General features: G+C 40.1%; 2 protein-coding genes across 2 annotated transcripts; one reads left to right on the top strand and one right to left on the bottom strand.

Annotated features, from left to right (window-relative positions):
- Positions 1-1,071: 1,071 nt before the first annotated feature.
- Positions 1,072-17,439, bottom strand: LOC134677495 (uncharacterized). Its single transcript, XM_063535977.1, has 4 exons — positions 17,172-17,439; positions 15,285-15,465; positions 12,388-12,579; positions 1,072-1,238 (listed from the first exon to the last, which is right to left on the bottom strand). Exons 1-4 carry the CDS (start codon positions 17,353-17,355, stop codon positions 1,073-1,075), a joined length of 723 nt encoding a protein of 240 aa, XP_063392047.1. The 5' UTR covers positions 17,356-17,439; the 3' UTR covers position 1,072.
- Positions 17,440-17,772: 333 nt separating this feature from the next.
- On the top strand, positions 17,773-21,965 carry LOC134677423 (uncharacterized). Its single transcript, XM_063535883.1, has one exon. It carries the CDS (start codon positions 17,927-17,929, stop codon positions 19,193-19,195), a length of 1,269 nt encoding a protein of 422 aa, XP_063391953.1. The 5' UTR covers positions 17,773-17,926; the 3' UTR covers positions 19,196-21,965.
- The last annotated feature ends 5,977 nt before the right edge of the window (positions 21,966-27,942 follow it).

The following is a 27,942-nucleotide window of genomic DNA, read 5'->3' as shown; positions in this document are numbered from 1 at the left end:
TTAAAGTTACGAGCGAAAATAAATGCCATAAGTTCGAATTTATAAAAGCTAAACATTTTTAAAGAAGAGGCATTCATGTAATCAAACCGCTTTGATGCATCAATGTCATAGTGAATACTTGTCAAAAAACCGGGCAAGTGCGAGTCGGACTCGCGCACGAAGGGTTCCGTACCATAATGCAAAAAAAGCGGTCACCTATCCAAGTACTGACCCCGCCCGACGTTGCTTTACTTCGGTCAAAAATCACGTTTGTTGTATGGGAGCCCCACTTAAATCTTTATTTTATTCTGTTTTTAGTATTTGTTGTTATAGCGGCAACAGAAATACATCATCTGTGAAAATTTCAACTGTCTAGCTATCACGGTTCGTGAGATACAGCCTGGTGACAGACGGACGGACGAACAGCAGTCTTGGTAATAGGGTCCCGTTTTACCCTTTGGGTACGGAACCATAAAAACGGTTTAAGGCTTAGTATTGTATAAGTTACTCTGTGGTTCAGGGGTCATCCATTAATTACGTCACACGAATTTCTTGGTTTTTTGACCCCTCCCCCCCTTGTCACATTTGGTCACATTTGGCAAACCCCTCCTCCCTTAGTGTGACGTCACATTTTTTCTACGAAATCGCCAAATCGAATTAAGTAAGTACCTAAGTATTATTAATATTATATCAAAATATTTTTGACGATATAAATATTAGTAATTTTATAACCCAAAACTGCTTAGGAAAGAAATATAAAGAATAAAAACGATTATCGTTTTAAAAACTTGTTATTTAAATGTACAGCGAATAAAATAATTAAAAAAAAAATTCGGTTACTGATGAAGTTAAAGTGACGTCACAAGGTTTGTGTCTCCCCCCTCCCCCATGTCACAATATGTCACATTTTCTTGACCCCCTCCCTCCCCCTAAACGTGTGACGTAATTAATGGATGACCCCTTAGTATGTGCACTCTGGCGTCTCTGGCGGCAGAACATTGCAATAATACTCCCTATTTCAAATGTTGTGTAGGTTACTTATTAAAAGACCAGCAATTTTCAGTGACGATATATTTAAAGATTTTAAAGCTGGCTACATCCCAGTATAAGCCTCGATGGTGTTGGTCTCGCGCGCCATCTTGAGCGCCCGCAGGCGGCGGTCAGGGTCCGTCAGCCAGTCGTAGTTACACCGCGAAGTCACGAGCCGAGATATCAGCCATCGCATCATCTCCATCTTCTGTATCAATGCTTGCAGTTTACTGTAACAACAAAATATGGGAAATGTACCTAGAGTTAACCCTTATCTTGGCAAGGCTCAAAATATCTTAAATATAGTCATTTTTTTAGTTTTTTGTCACCTATTGAGCATACTAGGCTATTAAAAAATAAGGAAAAAAATCCAGGATTTTCCAGTTTTGGAAAATCATATGTATCATATTTGATACAATGCCAATAACTCGACAAAATAGTTACCTACTTTTTAGAAGAAAAATGAAGATTTTAATAAAAATAAAACATGTAATGCAACAGAAATTAGCATTTACTGCTAATTAAACGCAATCTAAAGCATCAGATGACTATTAAACCTGTAAAAATTAATTATATCTACGAATACCTGATCACATGGGCGGAAAATTTGATCCCGTAAAGTTTCAAAAAAGTCGTCAGCAAAAAGTTGAGTAAAATATGAAAAGTAAACAAATAATTAAAATTAAAAAAAAAATACATTTTTTTTACTTTGGGACCATTTTTTGCCATACACATATTTTTCCGTGCTACGGGCTACGGCGTAGCAATAATGCTACAGCATACGAATATATAGTTAAATAACATCTAGTCCTTAAAAAAATCAAAGTTTAATAACTAAATAAAACGACAACTAATATTAAATAATTGAAGCATGTTTTGTAACCCCACAAAAATAATAAAAAATAAAAAATCATGTTAAACTATTTTGACGATAACTTGGCAATGTATTAAATGCAATACAATCCTTTCGATATGTACATTTCTGAGTTCTTGGCATTGTATCAAATATAATACGTAACAGTTTCATGTAAGGTTCTGTGTATTAAATGTTTTTAAATTTGAAGGCATTGTAAATATGTATGCACTAAGAGACAGTAAAGATATCAAAATATAGATTATGGAAAAATATATACTAACATAAGAAATAATTGCAAAACTTCCAGTACGAACCGAAATCTATTGTTTCCGCAGCGCCATGTTGATTATTACTAATTAATTTACAATGACACCCGTGTCAATTATTTTTTTCTATAAGTAAGGAGGGTAGCTCGACATATTGATGGCAGAATTATTCTGTTAGGTAATAAAGTGAAACTGCTAGATTTTTTTAAGTTCCATGTATCACGGGTGTTACGATGCCAAGATAAGGGTTAAGGCCCATTTACACGATACAAGATTCTTGAACAAGAATCCGCAATAATTGTATGCAAGATTTGCCGTGCAATAATTGAATTCAAAAATTGAATCAAAGTGTTTATACATAAGCAATAACCAAAATCTTGAATGCAATTATTTTATACAATTCTTGATGGGCAATATTCTTGACCATATTTTGTTTACACCAAAGACATTTATTGAACGGCAATAATTGCATGCAAGTCTTGACAGGTCTAAACTTCAAGTTGAATCAAGTATGATGTATTGAAGCCATATTGAAGCAAGAATTGAACCGATTTGCATTGGCAGATTTTCATTCAATATTGAATGGGTGGTAAAACTGATAAGCAAAAATTATTTTAAATTAGGTAGTTCGGAGATAATTAAATTCATAGAAATTTATAGAAGTCATCAATGTTTCTGGGACACAGAGGATAAAAATTATAAAAACCGCGAGGCTCGCGAGGCTGCCCTTGCAGATTTTGCTATAGAATTTGGGGTAGAAGGGTTTTGGTCCCAAATAAATAATGAAGAAACTAAGAGCATAAGAACGCAATATCAAGCTGAAAATAAGAAAGTGAAGGATTCAATGGGAACTGGATCTAGCAGTGCTGATGTTTTTCTCGTAACACAGTTGCTACTAAGTATAGCAGCGACAATGAACACACCTTCGCGTACGGAATCCATGTCGAAAAAAAAATGGATTGCATAGACCTAGTATTACATAGATGAGCTATACGCGTGCCTCCGTGAGGGACAAAACATACGCAAAGCGACAATATTAAAAATTAAATTAAATTATTAATTAATTATGTATCTCCTGCACCAACATTTGTCTCTGTTTGACCCAATGGTTGACTGGTAGAGAATGCCTTTAGGCATTAAGTCCGCCATTTGTACATTTTTCCTGTGCTTGTGCAATAAAGTTTAAATAAATAATAAATAAATAAATAAAAACACGTTTTAACATTCCTGACAACAACCAAAAACAATCTACGTAATTCGGTCGGGTTATTTGTTGCCCAACATAAACCATACTAAATTTTTGGTGGGGAGCAAACAAATAGTGAGACTGTGACAAGGACAAGCGATAATACCGCTTTCTCTGCTACTCCTACTGAAATTTCCATAAGTGCATCTCGTTCGGTCGTTTGGCCCCTCCCCGTATCATCTTCTCTATATTATTGCACCTCTATGATGGATTGGCAATTCTTGTATTCAATTAACTGCACTAGGCTTCGTTTACACGTATGCCAGTATTGAATTGAAGTTGCTACTTGAATACAAGAATGTCACGTATGTTTAGAGAGTACAAGTTTTTTGTTGCCTCAATTGGGTAGGTAAAGTTTTTTGAAGATAGGCAAATTATATTTTTTCCCGATAGTATTCATTATAGCGATCACGGAAATGCAGCTCTTTTATTTTTATATCATTTTATTGATTAAATATAATTTTTTAAATGATCGATATGACGTTTGTGAGGTGAAATGGCAGATTCGAGTAATTAATTCCTTTGCCGTAGTAAATGGGACGAGATAGAAAAAAAATCGATGTCAACTGTCAGTGTCATTCTTGGAAAATAACTTGCAAATAATTGGAAGAGGATTGACAGAAGCGCATTGAGTGAGTCTGTACGGTTTTTTAGGTTATTATCCTTATAAATAAAACTTTCCTTCCTTACGTATACTTGGTGACGGTTTATTAACAACATTAGTTATTTCTAAACTGTAACACATACAAATCTCCTGGCCTGAGAGTCAGTAACACAGTGATGTCAGGGAATGAGAAGGAGAAGCCGCCGGACCCCGGTGGTGGCAATTCCACGGATTTGACGAATGATTCTGTAGCAATGGATATTGACACTCAAACAAGGAAAAGAAACGCTAAATCTCTGGAATTGACACCAACCGACTTGTCCCGTGAACCACATGAAAAAAGACCAACACAGGGTGACATGAGCAATGCATCTATTTCCACTTTATATAAACACCCCGACCTTGATAACGAAACACGTAAGTACGACACTAAAGATAGTGGCCCATTTATAGTGCATATCTCACGAGTAACTGAATCTCCTAATGCGGGGTCCTCTCTCCAACCCATCAGAATAGGTCAAATTTTCGCAAAGGACAGTGTTCCGGATATCAAAAAAGATGGCATCAAGTCTCTTGGTCGTAATCGCGTTGCGGTCGAATGCAAATCGGCAGATGCTGCCAATAAGCTAACTGAAAACCCCTGTTTAGCTCGCAATAACTTAACAGCGTCGATCCCGTCATACCACGTGTCCCGCATGGGGCTTGTTCGAGGAGTCCCAGTAGAATGGTCAATGGAGGAATTTGTCTCGGCTACTGATTTAAAAGAGGGAACTGGCAAAATTCTAAAAGCTCGCCGCCTTCAGCGCAAGGTCCTCAAAGAAGGCAGTCCACCATCATGGGTCCCGACCCAATCTGTGGTTGTCACAGTCGAAGGACAAAATTTGCCATCTAAGATTTATGCATTCTACACATCACTAAATGTGGAAGTATATGTGCTGCCAACTATTCAATGCCGGAAATGCCTGCGATTCGGTCACATTCAAACACAATGCAGATCAGACGCGCGGTGCTACAAATGTGCCAAAAAACACCCCGGTGACACCTGCAACATTGCTCATGCAAATGGCACATTTAAAGCATGTCATTGACAAGTGTGAAAAAGGCATTAATGTGCTCCGATCCCTTTCTGGGGTCTGGTGGGGTGCTCATCCCTACTGCCAAAAACTTGTTTACAATGCCTTAATTCGTAGCCAAATGGACTATGGTACATTTGTTCTAGAACCATGCAATAAAGTAGCTCTCAAAAAGTTAGATGCTATCCAAGCCAAATGTCTTCGGATAATCCTTGGTGCCATGAGATCCTCACCAAAGAATGGCATGCAGGTTGAGTGTGTGGATCCTCCTCTTTGTCTCCGCAGACAACTCCTTGCAGACCGATATGTTTTGAGGGCATGTTCAATATCCAGCCACCCCTCATTCCTCGCTTACAGGCTCTCTCATCTTTGGTATCTGTAAATGCATATTGGACTCATAAACAAACACCAAGATTCATTAACAGCTTCAGAAAAATTGAAAACCTCCCTTCCTCACTTTATAGCACCAACAAGAATCCAATATTTGAATTTCAATATGATTGTTTAACTTTCCGCCCAAATGTAATTTTAGATTTTAATATTAATAAAAATGATCTAGGAGCTAATATTAAATTAAACAAAGAATTAGAAAAATGGCCAGATTTCTTACCAATTTACACAGATGCATCAAAATTGAACCCCAATAGCTGTGTAGGAGCAGCAATCTGGATCCCTAGATACCGTATTCTTTTATCATATAAATGTCCTTCACAGTCCTCCGTCTTCACTGGGGAATCAATTGCCTTAATGGAAGCAGTTGCATACGTTGAGTCTCACAAAATTCCCAAAGTTATCATTTTCTCTGATGCCAAAAGCTGCCTCCAAGCCGTATCTGGTAACCAGCTCAAAATGAAAATGATTTCCCCTTTCATCCTGAAACTTAAACAATTACTATACAGATGTGAAGAAATAGGCTTAGAGGTAACATTAATATGGATTCCGGGTCACTGTGGGATTAACGGCAATGAGGATGCCGACATGTGGGCTAAGCAGGCTACTCTCAATGGATCGGAGACTCACAACATGGTTCTCGCATCTGACTTAATGATTAAAGCTCGCCGTGACTTAAGGGACGATTGGCAACAATTATGGGATTCCTCTAGACGACATGTAGGAAAACACTACGGAAATATACAGCCAATTATTCCTCATAAACCATGGTTCTTCCGTTTTCGCTCTGCATGTAAATGGGCCACGTCTACACTTTGCCGGCTTCGTTTGGGTCACGTCTGCACTCCTGTATTCCTTGCAAAAATTAGGGTGCGGGATAGCTCTTTATGCGAGTGCGGTCTTGACGAAGGAACGACGGAACACATTTTCTTTTCTTGCAACAGACTTAACCACTCTTTATATGATATTTTACCGAAAAATATTCCGCGGCCTATCAATTTTCAAACACTTCTGGTTCTCATGGATCCTCCCATCACTGGAATTATTCTTAAACACATACAAGAAAATAATATAAAACTTTAACGGCTTTACTTGCTCTACTCTTTCTATAATACTTCATCTTATATCTATTGTCCATTTCTTATTTTTCTCCTTATGTTGGCATGTTACCTAACTGTCAAAACTATCGCCTTTCCCGCTCTTTTTCTAATAAACTGTACATATGTCATGTGTTGTCTGTGATGTCCATAACAATAAATGTTTTTGTTTTAGGTTCCCAGCACAATTCCTATCACCAAATCAAAATTATTCACCGAACATTCTTAACGTGCGTGGTACGTCTTAAAACGTCGTCATTGGCAAAATCCCTCCTGCCAATACACACAAGAGGGGAAAGCCATAAAAAAAAAAAAAATAATTGGAAAATAATGGTCGGACGAAACATTTGTGTTTTCTTGTAATTGGATGTCGGTGTGATTTCTAGAATAAGTATTTTTAACGTCCCTAGCACGCTCAAAACGGATATTTTGATAATGATAACGATTGCTTTCGACTACTTGGCACTGCTTCTTGGAGAACATTTTCATTAACGCCTTCACCACGACTCTTGGACTGCTACACGAGTCATTTTGGATCTCAGTATCAACACAATAGATGGAGACGATCCCGGAAACGTTCGAATGGAAATAGAATATTACAGAGATGAACTCAAAGTGCGTCGTACCGTCTACAAGACAGTACTGACGTTACTTTCCAAATTCAGCGTACCTATTTGAGCACACCAAAGTCTTTAACAGCGATTCGGTGCCAAGCTTTGAAGATATATTGGCCAAAATGGTAACTTATACGTTTGTGAGGACTATATAAACGTGATTGTTGTATTATACATACATAATGATTAAGATTGTAATAGTCTTATAACTAGGTCGTTATTGGCTATTATATATTGGCTCGGCAAGGTGTTCACAATATCTGAACACGCACGCCCTGATAATAGAGGCGTGTTCAGATATTTATGAGCATCCTAGCTGCACCAATATATCTGATGGCGACTGTACTTTAGAAAACTTATAATATAAATCCAAAATAATATAATATAAATCCAGTAAATTTCGTTTCGTTTTATTTTATAAATCCACAAATTATTATCTTTAAGCATTAACATTACAACAGTATATAGAATCACGCTGTGTGGCGTGCCCTTGAAGAGAGTTGAGAGGTTCAAATATGGTCAATATGGATAAGTATGTCTGTAGGGTAAATGTGCTTCACGTTGGGGTCTGTTTACATATTGATTAGTGTTGATTGCGGGTTTAATACATTTGCCACTATACACAAGTAGCAAGTGTATCAACTCGCAAAAATACTATATTTTTGCTTCCATTGAGGTATACATAGTAAGCACTATTCTCAAATTATGTGAGGAAATAAAACAAATTCAATTTAGTAAAGCGTATTTAATAGGGGTAAAGTGACGCGAATACAATTAAAAAAACAACGCATATTCTTAGTTTATATTAAATGTAGATGGCTTTTTGGTTTTCACTTGGTCACAGAAATACGCTAAAAACTACTTTCAGAGTAGGTGTTTCTTGCGTTTTGGCTGTCCTTCTTGTGTCCTTCCACAGCATGAGCATGTCGTAAGTCCTGTTGTATTTGTCCCTGGACTTAGCAGGAAGCTAGTTATTCATTATTAAGTTTGCTTCTGCTTTCAAATGAGGCGGTGTGCCGTCTATTCCAGGTCGTTTTCGTCACTTGAACTCATTTTGTTTATTACGAGTATTAAAATAACAAGCGGTAACTTATTGAGTATTGCACAACGAATAAACTTTGCCGCCTTTTATCTGCATATTTTTTTAAATTATATTACCATAGATACTAAGCATACGGTACGCGCATGCGTCAATCCGCGAGCACCGCGCAGCGCCCTTTCGCGGTGCTAAAGCGGTATCCAGACGGGACTGATCAAATCGGTCGATTTGATCAGAAATGAAATTGGCGTCAATCTCCAATTTTAGATTTATGGTGATATTAGAGCCATTTAAATTGAAAAAATGCCCCATAACGAAAATACTAGCCTCACAAATTGGTGTTCTTGTGTCCGCACCTCATTTTATCGGTCATTATCGGCGGTTGAATTCGGCGAGCCAAATTGGCGTTTGCGTCCGTACGTCCCGATTCGATCGGGCAATTTAATCAGATTGGCAAAAAATTGACTAATCTGGATACGCCTTAAGCAACATTGAGTTCACGATAATTTGACATATAATAATAATAGATTTCTAGCATCAGTTGCATTTCATAAAACTTAACCCAAATCATTTTGTACATTTTCAAATCAAAGATAAAGACATGTTGGTTTTAAAATTTTAATAAGTATAGACCATAACATTGTCATGATCTTGTAACATTGTTAAAATAAGAGAGTCTCCCATTTTCATTTTATTGCATTTTTTATAAAATGTTTTTAGATTCTCGGGATATCTTGGTCCTAATTCGATTGCTCTTTTTTATGGAAATAATTATATCCTTCAGATTCACAGGATGCTCGAGGCTTAGCCGAATAACACTGCAAGGAAGTATGTCATGGCTCAATGGTTCTAATTAGCCATCAGTATAATACCGCCAATGAATGTTTATATCCACCTGAAAATAAGAACAACATTCATAAAATGAGGATAACCACACAAAACTAACAGATGGTTGAAATTGTTAGAAAAAATTAGACCGATTTCTTGTTTACGAACTTAACAGCTCATGGCAATTTAATAATAAAAATCAAAACACAAGTGAAGAAAGTTTTATGTACCTATGTATTTCACGGATACGTACTCCTGTACGGCCATTGCTCCTCTAATTCAACGGCATTGTGCTTATCACTGTTATGATAATAATTTCAAATTTTCAGAATCTGCTCGCAATCTCGTATGAACTCGCTTATTTTTCTTTCAAAACTCTGTCCAAGGGTCAGCGTAGGGGCCGTCGTGTAGGGGTGGGGAAGAAAACGTTGTCCAATAATTTTATTATGCAGTGCCAAGTTATCGAAAGTAAATTCAATCTTTGTCCAAATACGCGCAGATGTCGTGGGGAATCAGAAGTCCGTGGGTCGTGCTGAGGTCGTCGAAAATCTCAATGATAACATTAATAGCAATTCGCAAGGTAACATGAGGCTTGTCCGTTATTTTTCGGGAATGAGAGCTAAGTGACACTGACAGTTGACATCGTTTTTTTTTCTATCTCGTCCCATTTACTGCGCGCGAAGGAATTAATTACTCGAGTCTGCCATTTCACCTCACAAACGTCATATCGATCATTTAAAAAATTATATTTAATCAATAAAATGATATAAAAATAAAAGAGCTGCATTTCCGTGATCGCTATAATGAATACTATCGGGAAAAAATATAATTTGCCTATCTTCAAAAAACTTTACCTACCCAATTTTATTGTATTGAATGTTCAAGAATCTTGTATCGTGTAAATGGGCCTTTAGACCAAAAAACCGGGCAAGTGCGAGTCGGACTCGCGCACGAAAGGTTCCGTACCATAATGCAAAAAAAAAACGGAAAAAAATGCAAAAAAAAGACGGTCACCCGTCCAAGTACTGACCACACCCGACGTTGCTTAACTTTGGTAAAAATCACGTTTGTTGTATGAGAGCCCCATTTAAATCTTTATTTTATCCTGTTTTTAGTATTTGTTGTTATAGGGGCAACAGAAATACATCATCTGTGAAAATTTCAACTGTGACAGACAGACGGACGGACGGACAGCGAAGTCTTAGTAATAGGGTCCCGTTTTACCCTTTGGGTACGGAACCCTAAAAAAGCCTGCAGCTATTTTGATAGCATACGCAGTGCAAGTGTTATTCCGTACGTCATAATTTCACAGAAGTTTGACGTTTAAAATAACACTCGCACTGAGTGTACTATCAAAATCGATGTATACTTTTCTTGGCCCAACTTTTTTATCAGTGAAAACCTTTGTGACAGAACTAAGACCGACTAAGTAAATGTTAAAACTAGATCATCATCTTCAGGCACCAGTTTTTAGGGTTCCGTACCCAAAGAGTAAAACGGGACCCTATTACTAAGACTTCGCTGTCCGTCCGTCCGTCTGTCACCAGGCTGTATCTCACGAACCGTGATAGCTAGACAGTTGAAATTTTCACAGATGATGTATTTCTGTTGCCGCTATAACAACAAATACTAAAAACAGAATAAAATAAAGATTTAAATGGGGCTCCCATACAACAAACGTGATTTTTGACCAAAGTTAAGCAACGTCGGGAGGGGTTAGTACTTGGATGTAGGGTTGCCAGATGGTCGGGATTTGGCGGGATTCTCCCGATTTTTAGCACGTGTTCCCGATTCCCGACAAAGTGTAAACCGTCCCGAAAAACAGCTTCACGTTATAAAACAATAATTTCGAGTACCGAACTGTCGTCGAGCGAGCGAGCGACTCAAGATCTCAAAGAAAGTATACTATTTTGATTTAAATACGTCTATGGGCAGCGCAGCTGACGTAGTGCCAATAATGTAAAATATCGTTGTTTTAATACATTTACTTTAATTTGAATGTTTTTTTTTCCCGACTTAAGTCCCAAAATCCCGAAAAATTTATATTGTTTCCCGATACTAGCGCCTTTCGATCTGGCAACCCTACTTGGATGGGTGACCGTTTTTTTTTTGTTTTTTTTTTTTGCATTATTGGTACGGAACCCTTCGTGCGCGAGTCCGACTCGCACTTGCCCGGTTTTTTTAGCATTAGAAATTAGGTAAACAATCTTGATGTGTCTTTTAATTGAAAAACACATTTTAAAAATAAGTTACGGCAAATATGTAACAATTATGAATCTAATACGATCATTTATATTCTTCTGCTTTCATAAGTAATAGTTATTGAATTTTAACAAGCGTTTTTCAATTAAAAGACATGTCAAGATCGCTTTCCTTCTTGCAAGTTCTTTCTAATGCTAAAAAAAACGAACTATAAGTAAATGTTAAAACTAGATCATCATCTTCAGGCACCAGTTTTTAGGAATGCAACTGCCATCTGACCTCTCAAACCAGAGATTGAACTGGGCCCTACTGGGATTAGTCCGGTTTCCTCACATAACAACATTCTAACAAGTATGTAAGTGCGAAAATGACTGGCACAGTGACAGGCGATAAATAACCAGCTGTGCCCGCTGAGCTCACCCTACTTTTAGGTCTTCTATCATAGTCATTAATTGAATCATTTTGATTGTGAAACTCTGTATACTTACTTATGCAAAGGTCCCTCGTCAACCTCATCATCCGCGCTCGCCTGCTCGCTCATGTCCCTCAGTTCTTCCAACTCCTCGTCCCACTGTCTCCGCAGCGCACCATGCTCCTCATCAGCCTTGGTTAGCAAGTACAGCAATGTCCTTAATAATAGTTCTTTATACTACTTACTTATGCAAAGGTCCCTCAGCAACCTCATCATCCGCGCTCGCCTGCTCACTCATATCCCTCAGTTCTCCCAACTCCTCATCCCACTGTCTCCGCAGTACACCATGCTCCTCATCAGCCTTGGATAGCAAGTACAGCGATATCCTTAATAATAGTTCTTTATACTACTTACTTATGCAAAGGTCCCTCGTCCACCTCATCATCCGCGCTCGCCTGCTCGCTCATATCCCTCAGTTCTCCCAACTCCTCATCCCACTGTCTCCGCAGTACACCATGCTCCTCATCAGCCTTGGTTAGCAAGTACAGCGATATCCTTAATAATAGTTCTTTATACAACTTACTTATGCAAAGGTCCCTCGTCAACCTCATCATCCGCGCTCGCCTGCTCGCTCATATACCTCAGTTCTCCCAACTCCTCATCCCACTGTCTCCGCAGCGCACCATGCTCCTCATCAGCCTTGGTTAGCAAGTACAGCAATGTCCTTAATAATAGTTACTACTACTACTTACTTATGCAAAGGTCCCTCAGCAACCTCATCATCCGCGCTTGCCTGCTCGCTCATATCTCTTAGTTCTCCCAACTCCTCGTCCCACTGTCTCCGCAGTACACCATGCTCCCCATCAGCCTTGGTTAGCAATGCGTCGATTTCTCGAAGCTTTTCCTCTTTATCTTTGTATTCTTTTAGCTTGCTGATGATTTCTCTGTAACCAATATGTTTATGTGAAATAATAATATGTATAAGCCTTTTATTCAGACAAATTTTACAGTTTAACCCCCTTATTCATAAACGTTTACTAAAGTTGACAAGCCGATAATAATCGTTTGTCCCTATCCGACGTATCGGTATGATAGAAAGGGAAAAACGATTATTATCGGCTTGTCAACTTTTGTAAACGTTTATGAATAAGGGGGTAAGAGTTTACATATTATTCCTCAACAATCACTCTATTGATAGGTGAAATTATTATATCTTTATTTATTTTTCTTCTTAAGTTAGGTTAATTATAATATGAATATAAAAGTAAAATATAAAAACACTTACAAAACAATAAAAAATAATTATAAACACATTATAAAAAACCTAACCTAGGGTGCCGCCGGCAGCGGGGCAGGGCCCAAGCTGCCGGTGGTCAGGGCCGCAGAGTGAGTAATCGACGTACTATACGCGCCGTGTCCAAAATTACCGCCTTCTGCATCTGACCCTTGATGCAACCACCCAGCGAGAGTCTCTCTAGGTGTTGGTCGAGACTCTTCGCTATGAGACCGTTCGCTGACACGACTATAGGAACAATGATCATCGAGTCAACATCCCACATGGCGGTTATCTCGTGAGCTAAGGTCTAGGTACTTGCTGGACTTGTCCTTCTCGGCCTTCACGAGATTCTCATCATGGGGGATGGTGACGTCGACGAGCACAGCCCGGCGCTGCGATCGATCTATCAGCACGATGTCAGGCTTATTGGCTACAATAGTCCTGTCAGTGATGATAGATCGATCCCAATAGAGCGTGGCACGACCATTTTCGAGAACTGGCGCAGGTGAGTACTTGTAGTACGGCACTTCACGGTCCACAAGGTATAGGAGGGCAAGTTGCTGGTGAATAATTCTGGCTACGAGATTATGTCTGTGCAAGTACTCGCCGTTAGCAAGATGAGAACAACCGGAGATAATATGCCTGAGTGACTCCGGGACGGCGGCATGCCCGACAAATGTCGACCGTACCGTCCTTCAGGATATATCTCCGGTAGTTATTCGTCATGATAACTTCATCCGCAATTGCACAGGCAAAACCCTCGGTTTCTCCGAAGAGGTCCCCGAATCGTAGCCAGTTCACCGACGCGGGTAGGTCTACATCGGGTCCCATGAGGGCCTTGTAGAACCGCCCGTGTAGCTGCTTATCCTTCCATACCGCCTTGCGGTCCTCGGTGCTTAGTACTACAGGTTTGCGCCAGTTCTCGTTCGCCAAGGAGAGCGGCGTGAGGCCCCTGTCAGCTGCCACCACATCACGATGCATCCCACACTCGTTGTTGAGGAAGTAATTCCTGAGATTGTACACCTCACGGTTGTGGAGATTTTTGGCGTTTAGAAAGCCGCGGCCTCCACATTTCCGTGGGATGTACAATCTCATAACAGACGAGCGTGGGTGCAGCATACGGTGTGTGGTGAGCAGCTGTCGGACCCTCCGATCCAGGGCATCCAGCTCGGTCTGAGTCCACCTTAGTATGCCAAAGGAGTATGTGAGTAGAGGCATTACCCAGGCGTTGAAGGCGCGCACTTTGTTGCCTCCTGACAAAAGACTGTTAAGTACTTTTGTGAGCCGACTAAAAAAGCGCTCCTTCACCGACCGTCTAATACCCTCTTCCTCAATACCCAAATTATTATTGTATGTCTTTCCCATCACGGAACAATGGTGTTCCGGACCTTTGGGAGGCGTGCGCGGAGCCGAAGCCAACACGTAGAGGCCCTTTTGACACTTTAATGAAATGTAAGGGGTACACCGAGCGGATGCTGCCCTTACCCGTGTCATGGGACGTGGGACGCACGCAGAGGCAGCACCCGCCAGGGTGTAAGGGCTATTGAGAGTTGATGAAATCTAAAATGAACTAGGTTATTGGGTGAAAGCGATGGACTAGTACTGAGCTATGGGGTAAAAAACCGGACGCCTGCCTAATAAAACGGTATGCAATTTTATTTCCGGCAGACGGTGACTCGCCCTCACAAGATGGGCCCCCACAAAAAAGCGACATCTAGGATGGCTCAAGGGCAACACCGGTGTGAGCGGCTCAGGGGTGTCGAGAGGTGTGCGCCGCTTTCTACCCAGTGGCTGTTAACAGCCACTGTGCCAACTCGCGTCTTATGCATATTTCACTTCCATCCCTGGAGCTTATAGCTCTAACGACTCCACTCTGGCCGGCCGGCTAAGGCAAGCCAGAGGCAGAGAATCCTGTCTCACCCACCCTCCTTGCGGGTAACAGAACTCCCCAGGAGCACTCGGGTACGTGAGGTCGCTAATCCCCAACAGCTCGCCACAAGCTGCCCTGCGTTGACTGATTGCACTGGTAAAACCAGCGGGCGATGGGGTCGTCACATCCCTACGCCTATTATTATTATTATTATTCAGAGCCCACTGTGTCCAACTGCTGGGCAAAGGATAGGTGAAAACCACATGAAAATCCGTTCAGTAGTTTTTGAGTTTATCGAAAATAAACATACAAAAAGACAGACGCAGCAGGGGGCTTTGTTTTCTAAGTAAAGTAAGTAAATACATTTTTTTGCACCGCAAAATAAAAAATCAATAACAGATTTACAATGTAAATAAAGGTAGCAACAGGCGTCTTATCGTTGTAAGCAATCTCTTCCAGACAACCTAAAGATAAGGTGTATTGTTAATAATAAATCTCCATACTCTTTCCTCTCCATCTGCTCTGGTTCGAGCTTGCTATCAGGTGTAGTTATCAGCTTCCTCACATCATGGAACTGGGTCACACTCTTCACAGTCTTCTGTTCCAGGACTTTCCATGTGGCTGTGTCTTCGTACTGGGCCATTGTTGCCTCTTCTGAGCTTGGCTGCGGGCGATCGGGGCCCACTGTAATGATACAAGCATTTTGAATTTATTAAGTTATCTAATCGTATGGCAATTATGTACATTAAGGGCAATCAAAGTGTAGCCTTGAGGTTGCTAAGCCAAGCAACCAAGTCAGGTGTTACGGTGTTCAGGTCGTCAGCAGGCCCAGGATATGAGTGGAGTGGGCAGTGTTGAAAGATATGCTCGATGGCAGGCGTGTCTCACTCCGCGATTTCGTCGCTTTGCTACAGGTAGCTAAAAGTGCATCCGTTCGGCCCCTATTTTGGGGTTTGCCATAAGCCGCGCATGGCGCTGTCGCCACCTAGCGGCCATATCTGTACTGATCGTAACAGACGCGTTTTGTTAGAGAGTGAGTCTTCTGTACTTAGGGGTCATCCATTAATTACGTCACACGAATTTCTAGGTTTTTTGACCCCTCCCCCCCTCCTTGTCACACTTGGTCACATTTGGCAAACCCCTCCCCCCCCTAGTGTGATGTCACATTTTTTCTATGAAATCGCCAAATCGAATTAAGTAAGTACCTAAGTATTATTAATATTTTTTCAAAATATTTTTGACGATGTAAATATTAGTAATTTTACAACCCAAAACTGCTGAGGAAAGAAAATTCAATGAATAAAAACGAGTATCGTTTTAAAAACTTGTTATTTAAATGTATAGCGAATAAAATAATTTAAATAAATTTTCGGTTACTGATGAAGTTAAAGTGACGTCACAAAGTTTGTGTCTCCCCCCTCCCCCATGTCACAATATGTCACATTTTCTTGACCCCTCCCTCCCCCTAAACGTGTGATGTAATTAATGGATGAGCCCTTAGTACTATTATTTATTCTGTGTCGGTGGTCTGCTCTTCCTCTCCGCATTCGCAAAGTGGGGATGCCATCCAATTTATTAAGTAAAGAAGGTAGAATAGTAGATGGTATTAGTTCAGAAAAAGATGGGAAAAATGTTTAGCAAAAAGAATATATGTGGCTTGCATTGAACATATGTGGCTTTCCATCAGAAAAGGCTCCTAATGCTTCATCTGCATTAAACCTTTCTAGAGTTAGACCAAGAAAAGTCTGCAGCCATTTTGACAGCCCATGCAGTGCAAGTGTTATTTAAGTCATCATTTTAGAAAATTTTGACGTTTAAAATAACACTGGCACTGCGTGGGCTGTCAAAATCGCTGCAGACTTTTCTTGGTCTGACTCCATCAGAGTTTCAGATGGAAACGTCCTTATTGCACTTGAAGCATTAGGATCCTTTTGTGATGGAAAGCCACATATCATTTTTATTAGATCTTGTACATGATATGCTCATAGACATGTGTGATTGCTAGGTTTATTCAGAAATCTAAGAAAAGCTTATTTTTATAATTAGGTGTTGAAACTCACACCAACCATAAAATAAATAGAAATATAATTACTGCATTCCCTTAATAGATATAGATTATTTATGCTTTTATTCGAACAAGAAATACATGTAATATAAACAATAATAAACTAAAATTAAAAACTACAATAAAGCTACAACTAAAATAACTATCTAAACTAAAATAACCTATAAATAAAAAACTGGCTCCAACTCTGTGCCTTGGGGCAGGGTGCCAAGAAGGCTGGCGGCATTGCCGCGCTGGCCGGCAATGCTAATGCGTTGCGCAAGGTAGGAGCCAGCCCTCTTGTCACCCGTTGCCTCCACAAGGCATTATTTATTATTGTACTTACTAGATATAGATTTTGCCTGCAGAAGCCTTAACTTGGCAGAAAATAGTGATAAATCTTGCATTTTGTTGACAATTTCTTCATCGTAAGATTGGCCAATTCTAGCACAGAATAACTGGGTAGAATCATTTTCTAGATCCTCTTGGAAATTAATACATGCGTCTCTTAAGTTTCTAAAGACCGACATGGTAAATAAAGTTTCAAATAACACAAGCTATTGTTTTAGATACAATAAAATGTATGTCGATCAACAATAAAACAAATTATAGAGCCGTTATGAGTTTGCTTTGATTTGACATTTAGGTGACAGTTTGGGGGCCTATTCACATCACAATCACGATGAACTTTTTTTACAAATCCATTGTATAGACTTTTCTCTTGTCTATGAATATGTCGATTCAAAATAAAAATTCAACATTCACAAGCAATTAAAAATGTATAAATGTAAGTGAAATATAATAATCTTTTTTAATATATAATAATTTCTTACTCGAATACCACATCAAATTAAAATTATTAAACAAGATTGTAAAATTTTCGACTAATAGACAATTCTCGATTGTCGATTTAGTGGTGTTGGATATCACTCCACTAGTGACAGTTGTGTCCTTTGATCGATATTTTCTTCCTTCATTACATCTGTTCCAGTGTTGACAAACAATGCAAAAATGGCTTAAAATCCCACAAAACCCTAAAAAAATGTATGTATAAACGATCCTAAACCAGTGTTCAACCCCGCCAATTCACAAATCAGCAAAATGACGTACGACATCGAATGCTACATAGGCAACTTGCCTACCGAAGTGTTGCTGTTCATTTTCTCGTTGTTAAGTGCGCAGGACCTTACGGCATGCCGCCGAGTATGCTCAAGGTGGAAGATGATAGTCGACGGGATGTCCAGAAGCGACCATTTATGGCGATCGCACTGCAGACGGGACTTCAGGAACATCTATAAGATAGCCCGAATCAAAGCGCGACCTGGTGTCTTATGGTTCCATATTTACCGCTCGCTATCTCTTTGGTCGAAGCTCTCGCAGGCCAGAGAGCAGCGAGATGAGTTTGCAGCAGCTTCCGGTATTAGTGAGGAAATACAAAATTTCAAAATACTTCGGGACGGTATCATTGGTGTTCACAAAAAAGGAGCCATAGAGTATTATGATATTGATACGTTGGAGAAATCGAAACGCTCAAGCATCACTGGTGATTATTTAAGATATACAGAGAACGATGATTATATTATCATACTTAGCTACCATCTGCACTTGTTTATTATCAGGAAAGCAATTCAGAATCCTAAATACGAAACAAATGTAACATTTGACAATGTTAAGTCCTTTATATTGGCTAAAAATAAGGTATACTATGTCACATTAGAAGACCAGATATTTGTATGCCTTTTAGAGGATGGTGGTCTCACGGAGCAGTTTATAACCAACTCATCGGATGGAGTCATGTGCCTAGGTTTTACAGATATGCTTCATGTGTTAACGTTCCAACGTAACATTTATACTGTAGTTAACGATAATGACCTCCATTTCACCTGTAGTATTGATTCCGACTCGAATCTGCTGCATCAGCTCAGGGAATATAACTTTCTAGAACGGATGGATTGGCGAGTCTATATCCAATGGATGTATGTTCTGAACCACACTATACCTGAAGGTCCGTTGCGTGACATAGTAGTCGTCCGGGTATATGGTGATGTCGCATTTGTCGGTTCCAACTGGGGTGTGCTACGTATCTACTATGCACCATACACTGGTGACGGAGAATTTGATTTGTTTAACTCGGAGCCAGTGAAACAGTATAACTTCATGGAGAGATACGACTGCCCAGTGTTGTCAATGTGTCCGATCATACAGATTGACGTTATGGAAGGAGAGGCTGGACATACAGTGATTGTAGCGATGCCGAAGAAGATAGCAGTGCTAGAGTTTACACACAGTTTCAAACGAACTGCCTCAGTGGCTATGCTGCCATACAGTGATACACAGAAGGTAAAAGTGTTAAAGATTGAAGATCATTAAGAATTCACTAAATTTTAGCTTAAATTATGCCTCAGTACCATTGAAAACCAACTGGTTATGCCTAAAATGGATTGGGTAAAAAAAGTCTAGAAATTACTAATTTTACATAGCTGAGATGTGAAACTTTTACACATCTTCTTTCTTTGAGACACCATGTACAATATGTACCCTCCTAAGTCCCAGTCATTTTTGCAGCTTTAAATTTTAAATCCTCTTATTATTTCTTTTTAGTTCAAAATTTGATTTGATTTAAGTATACAATAGGGTATATTATCTGAATCCATTGCTGATTATGCAAAATGTAGAATCAGATTGCACTTGTACAGTTAGATTTTATAATAACATGAAATTAAATACAATCTACATACAATTTCATCTATCAATATTATAAAATTAAATCTAAAATAATCTGCACTGGATTGTACCTGGCTCAAACTGTTGAACTGCAATCAGGGAATGCAAATCGGTTATTTTTTGTATGGAAATAACCGCGGTTTCGGTTAATAACCTTATTTGCATTCCTTAACTGCAATGGATACCTACTGAACCAGAACCAGACACGACCCAGAGCGAGAAATGATGAAATGTATTCAACATTAATAAAAAGTTCTTAGTCTTGTAAGTTGTATCAACTTAAAATAAACAGGGAAAAAATAATGTGGGTTCAATTTAAAATTGAAGAGAACCGTTACATCTTGGCACCAGTGTCAAAATTGGTACAAAGTAAACAATAAAATAATATTTACAGTACATAATATGGTCTATTTTCCCCCACTAGTGCGTAAAATAGCACTTTTCGTGCGTATGTCAAAAGTTTAAAGTTCCATAATATGTACTGTAACACGTTGTATGATATACGTGCGAATAGTTAACTCGCAACTCGTGTCGATTTAAAATTTCCGCGCTTGTATCGTAAATAACTATTTTGAATGTTTGAATATTGTAACGTTTTATAATAAATGTAATGTGTGTAAAACCCTTAATTCCTAATTGAAGAAGAGGTATTCGTACCTAATGCCATTGTGAAGATACTGACTTAGTTAGTAAAGTAACTGTAAAACATGTATTATGCTAAAGGTCATTCCAGACGGGGACAAAATTTCGCCAATCTGATTGAATTGTCCGATCAAATCAGGCCGGACGCAAACGCCAATTTGGCGCGCCGAATTCGACCGCTGATTATGACCGATATTACCGATAAAATGGGGTGCGGACGCAAGAACACCTAATTTGTGACTCTAGTACCTATTCGCGTTTGGGGGAGTTTTTATTAATCTTAAATTGGTGAAAGTGGCCAAATTGGCGTTTGCGTCCGCAGCATCTGATTTGATCGGTCAATTTAATCAATATGACGAAAAGTTGTCCCCCTCTGGAACAGAAAGCACATTCAAAATACTTATATTTATTTTTAATATTGGGCTCTATAGATGCTTGCGATTTATCAACATAACAAGTGAGATGGAACTTGGCAGTATACTTAGTCTTGAGTTTTCTTTTCAATGCGGTAGCCGCTGTGATCAAAGCGATTATAGAATCTGAACACAAATTGTAACGTCTATAGAGCCCTTATATTATTATAATTTATAAAAACAAATATTAAAAAAAGACACCAGTTATAATATTTAGTTGTGTGAGATATGATAATTTATCATAGATATTTTATTTTTAATTATTAAGTTTACTTAAACAGTTGTGAAACCTATGGGGGCTAATTAAAAACTTACACATTTGTAAAATATTGTACCTACAGTCAGTATCAGAAGTTGCTAAGCGGGCGAGGTGTTCAAAATTACCTTGACGCGCTCTTATTCTCTTAACAATAAAGTCGCGTCAAGATCATTTTGAACACCTGGCCCATTTAGCTACTTCTGCTGCTGACAGTGCTTTATGTAATTTATATTGTAGCTCTTAAAGTATTAAACTAATAAAATTTAGCTCCGGCTTACCCACAGAAGGTAGCCTTAAATCTTTTTATGATCAGCAATTCAATGATTATAATGAAACTTGATTTTATAAAACCACAGTAAGACTCCACTGTCCGTCTGTCTGTCACCAGGCTGTATCTCATGAACCGTGATAGACAGTTGATATTTTCACAGATGTGTTTCTGTTGCCGCTATAACTACAAATATTAAAAGTACGGAACCCTCGGTGGGCGAGTCCGACTCTCACTCGTCCGGTTTTTTAACCCGAAGGCAGGCCATTACTTTTCGGGGGCCCTTGGTGACAACTGCTTTAAGAATTTTAAGATGTAGGCTATGGCTTATTAAACATATAATGTACTTTGTAAAAGTTTTTGCCATGCATAGGAAGTTTCCATGTTGACACCGACTCGCCTTCTTTCATGTTTTTTAAGTACCCAATCTTCCGCACCCGCGGATGTCAAAAAACCTGCACCAGCAACATCCCTGGTAGGTAGCACGCGCCTTTTTACTTAACAATATACAAAGGATTAGCCGTGCTGCCGGCCTAGCCAAGGTTACAATCGCTATCGCTTCGACAACGAAAAGCATTATGTCTCTCTATCACTCTTCCGTATTAGTGTGACAGTGACAGTTTCGTTTCGATCGTTACGGAGCGTAAGCGATTGGCATCTTGGCTACGCGGCCTGGGCCAGTTACGACTTACGAGTCGATTTACTTCCCAAGTCCACACTGGGCAATTGTACCCCACTGCGTGTCAACAACTTGCTAATTTGATTAGTTCGCCTAGTTTTGTGATAATCTAGTGTAATTATTTTGGTTTAAAAATAAACGGGTCTGTAAAAAAATGGTTTTTATTTTCATACTCAATGGAATTCAGTATTTAAGTGGGCGTCCAGACGGGACAATCTAATTGACAATTTGATCAGAAATTTCATTCGCGTCAATCTCATCTAGCGCCCCAGAACCTAATTTAATCATCATAAGATTTTGGTGACCCTGTGACACCGTTGGAGTCGCAAGTCTCCATAGGCTGCGGTGTCCGCTAACCATCAGTCAAGCCGTACGCTTGTGTGCCAAATAAAATACAATTTCTAAGATAATTGACACCAGAAATGATGTTAAAAATTTACAAAACCTATGTCAGACCCATACTGGAATATGCTTTTCAAGCCTGGAGTCCTTACTTTGCCAAGGACATAGATATGCTGGAGAAGGTTCAACGGAGTTTCACAAAACTACCAAGGCAACTTAAGAACAAGCCGTATGAGGAGAGACTGAAGGAACTGAAGCTCACTACTCTTAAGCACCGCAGAGAACGTGGAGACCTAATAGAAACATACAAAATACTGTCTGGGCACTATGACCTCAAGGATTTTCATGAGATGTTCAAGCGCAACAACAACACCCGTCTGAGAGGTCATCACTTAAAGTTAGAAAGGCATAGGTCCCACAGTAACCCATACAAACACTTTCTGAGCAACCGAGTAGTGAGGGCTTGGAACAAACTCCCCGAAGATGTGGTTTCAGCACAAAATGTGAACCAATTTAAAAATAAATTAGACAGACACATCAATACATCTACTTGTCAACGATAACTATTAATGATTACTGGATACAGGCAATATCAGTTGTCACAACTGCCTGCCTGCTTACACAATAATAATAATAATAATAAGCCCCCAGGGCAGCTTGTGGCGAGCTGAATGGGAAGTGACGTCCCTTGGGTCCCATACCCCCGAGAGTCGGTCAGGCCCCTCTCTCCGGCTTGCCTTAATTGGCCGGCTGGAGTGAACACTGAGCAGGGGCCGCAGGACTCTCACCTCTGGCTTGCCTTAACCGGCCGACCAGAGTGGGGTGTCAGAGCTATATGCTCGCAGGGCGGAAGTGAAACATGCCTAAGACGCGAGTTGGCACAGTGGCTGCTTACAGCCACTGGGTAGAAAGCGGTGCACACCTCTCCACGCCCTGAGCCGCTCACGTGATGTTGTCCCCTTGTCGCTCCGTGCGAGCGGCCGTTTTCGGGGACCCATATAGTGAGTTGGCGAGTCACCACCTGTCTGTCCATTTTTTCGTGTTTTTAAACATAGATTGGGGCAGGTGCCATAGTATTTCCATAGACCCGGTTACCAGTACACTAACATCTCAACACAATAGCCCAGTTTCTTTTGTTTCTTATCATTGCAATAGCCCTACACTAACCGGGGCTTGTCCTTGGGTGCATTACTATAGTGCATACAGGGATAATCGTCGGGTGGTGTCACATCACCTTTTAGAGTAAATTGTCTTTTTACAAGGGGCCTCTGCGTGTTGGCTTTGGCTCCACGCACGCCTTCCAAATGTCCGGGACCCCATGGTCCCGAGATTATGTAAAGGACGAACATAATAATAATAATAATAGCCCGCAGGGCAGCTTGTGGCGAGCTGTTGGGGAGTAACGACCCCACGGACCCGAGTGCTCCCGAGAGTCGGTCAGGGTCTCCGTCTCCGGCGTGTCTTCGTCGGTCGGAGTGGACCCCAAGGAGACCCGCAGGACTCTCAGCTCTGGCTTGCCTTCATTGGCCGTCCAGAGAGGAGTCGCTAGAGCTATATGCTCCAGGGGTGGAAGTGAAAGATGCATAAGACGCGAGTTGGCACAGTGGCTGGTAACAGCCACTGGGTAGAAAGCGGCGCACACCTCTCGACACCCCTGAGCCGCCTACACCAGTGTTGCTCCTGGTCGTCTTTACGACGACAGTTTCAGGGGCCCACCTAGTTAGTGGCAAGTCACCGCCTGCCTCGATAACGTGTAGAAGCATTGTTATGGCAGGTGTCCGGACCTCTCTGCAATAGCCCAATCTTTTGACCAGCCAAACTTCAACACCATAACCGGCACTCTTCTCCACTGTATTTACAATAGCTCCTATGCCAGCTGGGACCGATTTACGGGTATCTATTTGTACCCGTGGATGGGTTCTAGCTGGTGTATTACATAACATCAAACTTGTCTTAAAGGGCCTCTGTGCTGTTGGCTTCGGCCCCACGCATGCCTCCCAAAGGTCCGGGACCCCATGGTCCCGAGATATGGAAAGACATACAAATAATAATAATATATTGTTGCACCTGTGAACGGGTTCCAGCAGGCGTTCTACATGACATAAAAGCTCTCCAAGGGGCCTCTACGTGTTGGATCTGTGTCCCCACGCAAGCCTATCAAAAAAACCGGGATTATAGGCCCGTGATATCCAAGGAGATAATAATATATTATGTAGTATCTGAACGATAAAGGCGCCTTATTGAAAACCATAATGTTGGTACCTTTTGCTTAAAACCGACACAGTTATCGCTAAAGTTAATTAAAAGTCAATTAGTTAAAACCCAAATAAAACGGGCAATAATTCTTTTAATTTACGTGCATTATAATTACAATTCTTAAGAAAATGGGTGGATTCTCTATTTCCCCTGTATACCTTATATTTAGTAAGTATATACCTAAAAAAATGAATTATGGATTGTTTTGTTCAAAATTAGCGTAAAATTGTAATTATAATTAAAATTCAAGATGTACAGTCAGATGCAGATATAGTTGACACCCCTGCAAACAAATTGAAAATTGAAGTTCGCAAATTGCGGGCATCTTTCTCTGTCTCTCTTATTACGCCTTAAGCCCCCTCCAGACTATGCGCGTGAATCGCGGGCGAAGCCGCGAAAGCGAGTGTGGAGTCGATTTTCGCAGACAGCGAAATCGACTCCACACTTCGCGTTCGCGGCTTCGCCCGCGATTCACGCGCATAGTTTGGAGGGGGCTTTAGCCTCCATCCCATTTGCAAGACAGCTTTTTCAACACGCGTTAAAAAAGCGCTTGACACGAATGGCTAACCATGTATCTATTCACACGACAGCGGTGGCGCTTTTTATCAAGCGTCGTTGGATTTTCGACTTTAAGCCTTGGTCATTAAATCAATTTTGGAGTGCGGAGAGATTCAAGCGCTTTTTTAACGCGCGTTGAAAAAGCTGTCGTGCGATGGGGGCTTTATTAATTCATTCTTCGGCTATTACGGCTTCGGCCTTTTGTGCGTCTTATGTTTTTTGTTTATAAAATCTACATATTTTACAGTATTTTATGTCGCATGGACAGTAGGATTTCCAACTGCAGAGAAGTCGGATCTGTGTGTTGAAATAAAAGATTCCACTGGAAAGGTGTGGAAGTGTCCGACAGTTGTTCCAACGACCGATGTGAAAAATCATATTGGTAAGTGAAGGCAAAGACCCGGACCCGGGACCCGGGTATGTCCTTACTACGTCCAGGACCCGGGTATGTCCTTAAACCACGTCCAAGACCACCGGTGGACGGGCAGCAGCGTCCCTCAAATTCGGTGTACTCGACTGCGATCGCCAACCCGCCTGCCAAGCGTGGCGATTATGGTATTCACCCCCCAAAAAAGAGGGAGGCCTATGTTCAGCAGTGGACGTCTTATGGCTGAGATGATGATGATGAAGTAAAGGCAAAGAGTAAGTTAGACAAGAGTGCTCACTCCATACATCAGTTTTGGTCCCAGAGAAATATTAGTATTTCCATAGCAACTTTCATAGTCGACATCTAGCATCGAGTAGCGGAATTATCAGTACTTTAAGTAGTAGTAGTACTGTCAAGTGACAATAGATGTAGCACCGACGGGAAAGTCTTATGTTGTTGAGATTTAAGAGTTTCAGGTAGTAGTAGTATAGGTAGCAAAGATATACAGTGAAACCTGGTTAAGTGGGACCTGGATAAGTGAGAAACCTCTATAGCTGGGACTCATGGTGCGGTCCCGACACTTTAGCACTGAATTACCTCTGTTACTGAGAAAAAACGAACCTCTATAACTGGGATTCGTTGCTGTGATTTTATAGTCACATTTACCTCTATAATTGAGACCGAGAGTGTATTTTACCTCTTTTACTGAGACTATATTTATAAGATTACATTTTCCTATTTGTTTTTTTGAATTGTACTTATAGGGAATTGACTTCTGTGAGATAACGTCAATCTATGACCTCTCTAACTTGGACTTCATTGAACAATTTCCGTATTCTTACTAACTCTTAGTCTATCCACAAATTCCGCATTTGCCTAATTGTGTCTAAACAACTTCAAGTTTGATTTAGTTAATTTATGTAAGTAGTTAAAACTATCGAAACGAAAGCTGAAATTTTGATACCTAACACGAAAAAAATTTTTTATTTATTAAATTTGTAATACGCAATGAAGTCCGTATCAAATTTAATTTAATTTTGAAATATCTATCCCTTGGAGAATCATTCAAAATAAATTCAGAGAAATATTTAAACTGACTTTAAAAATATTTAAGGACAAGGATTATTTTACCTTATTTTTAAAGATAATTAGTAAATACCTTATTAACCACCTCTATAACTGAGACTATATCCTCTATTCTCACCTCTATTAATGGGACCCTCTGTAAATGAGACAGAAATTTATTTGTACCTGGCTAACTGGGAGCCTGGGTAAGTGGTAAACCTCTTTAAGTGAGACAAATTTGCTCGTCCCTTGAGATCCCACTTATCCAGGTTTCACTGTATATAACTCCGTATAAGATAAATAAAGTCTAAGAAAAAAAACGTGCCTCGGATGTCAAGCAAAAGTCATTCTTGAATAGATGGCGCCATATACCTTTGGCCTATTCTCGGTTAGATGGCGTTGGCGACACCGTTTGATGTTTAGCAATTTTAACACATATCAGTGAAAGAACATGGGTCAGTGTGGAACAATAAAAATTAATAATCATTTATCCGTGCGGTTCAAAGATGTGTTGAAGCGGCATATGAAGAGAGCTCATATAGACCCATCAACATGGGAGACACTAGCTGGTGACCGTCCACAGTGGAGGCATATTGTGCAGACGCAGGTGCGTGAGTTTGAAGCCAGGCGACGCACAGAGCTCGACGTTAAGCGTGACGAGCTAAAGGCCAGACCACCTGTGGCCATCACGTACAATTACGTCGGAGGGGTGCTGACATGCAGCGAATGTGGCCGCACATTTGCTGCAAGGATTGGCTACGTCAGTCACCTGAGAGCGCACCAGCGACGCTCTCAGCTGTAGCATAGCAGTCGCTGTAGCCGAAAACGGCTAGGAGGAGATGATGATGATAATGATCCGTAAACATATTTTGATTCATTTATACATTTTCAATTTTATTTTAAGTTTTAATCGTGTGTCGATAGATGGCAGTAAATGTACCGAGACTACAAAATTTACTTTGACAGGACCCCTCTATACTATCTATTCTTTTTGATAGGTAGTGTCATTCTATGGAACTTGCTAACTATGTAAACAAAATAACACTCAACTCTAGCTGTAGGTACTGCTCTAGTTTTTCGATCTAATCTACCCTCACTTGTTTTTAGGGTTCCATACCTCAAAAGGAAAAAACGGAACCCTTATAGGATCACTCGTGCGTCTGTCTGTCTGTCTGTCCGTCTGTCACAGCCGATTTTCTCCGGAACTACTGGACCAATTAAGTTGAAATTTGGTACACATATGTAAGTTTGTGACCCAAATACGGACATGTAACGTAAACAAATTAATTTTAAACATGGGGGCCACTTTTGGGGGATAAATGAGAAAATTAAAAAATAAAGTTTTTCAAACTATATCATGTTACATATCAAATGAAAGAGCTTATTGTAAGGATCTCAAATATCTTTTTTTATAATTTTCGAATAAATAGTTTAGAAGTAATTCAAGGAAATAGGCAAAAAATGACCATTCCCCCCCCTTTATCTCCGAAACTACTGGGTCTAAAATTTTGAAAAAAATACATCATATAGGTCTATACCTATAG

The sequence above is a fragment of the Cydia fagiglandana genome, chromosome 26, assembly GCF_963556715.1.
Source record: "Cydia fagiglandana chromosome 26, ilCydFagi1.1, whole genome shotgun sequence".
NCBI classification, from domain to species: Eukaryota; Metazoa; Arthropoda; class Insecta; order Lepidoptera; family Tortricidae; genus Cydia; species Cydia fagiglandana.
This window is presented reverse-complemented; position numbering and strand designations above follow the sequence as displayed.

Excerpts from the sequence above, each read along its gene's own strand:
- LOC134677423 (XM_063535883.1), top strand. The coding sequence starts at position 17,927 with ATGACGTACGACATCGAATGCTACATAGGCAACTTGCCTACCGAAGTG.
- LOC134677495 (XM_063535977.1), bottom strand. The coding sequence starts at position 17,355 with ATGTCGGTCTTTAGAAACTTAAGAGACGCATGTATTAATTTCCAAGAG. Across the intron at positions 15,466-17,171 it reads GCAGGCAAAATCTATATCTA|TGGGCCCCGATCGCCCGCAG; the intron begins GTAAGTACAATA and ends GTATCATTACAG. Across the intron at positions 12,580-15,284 it reads GAGCAGATGGAGAGGAAAGA|AGAAATCATCAGCAAGCTAA; the intron begins GTATGGAGATTT and ends TATTGGTTACAG.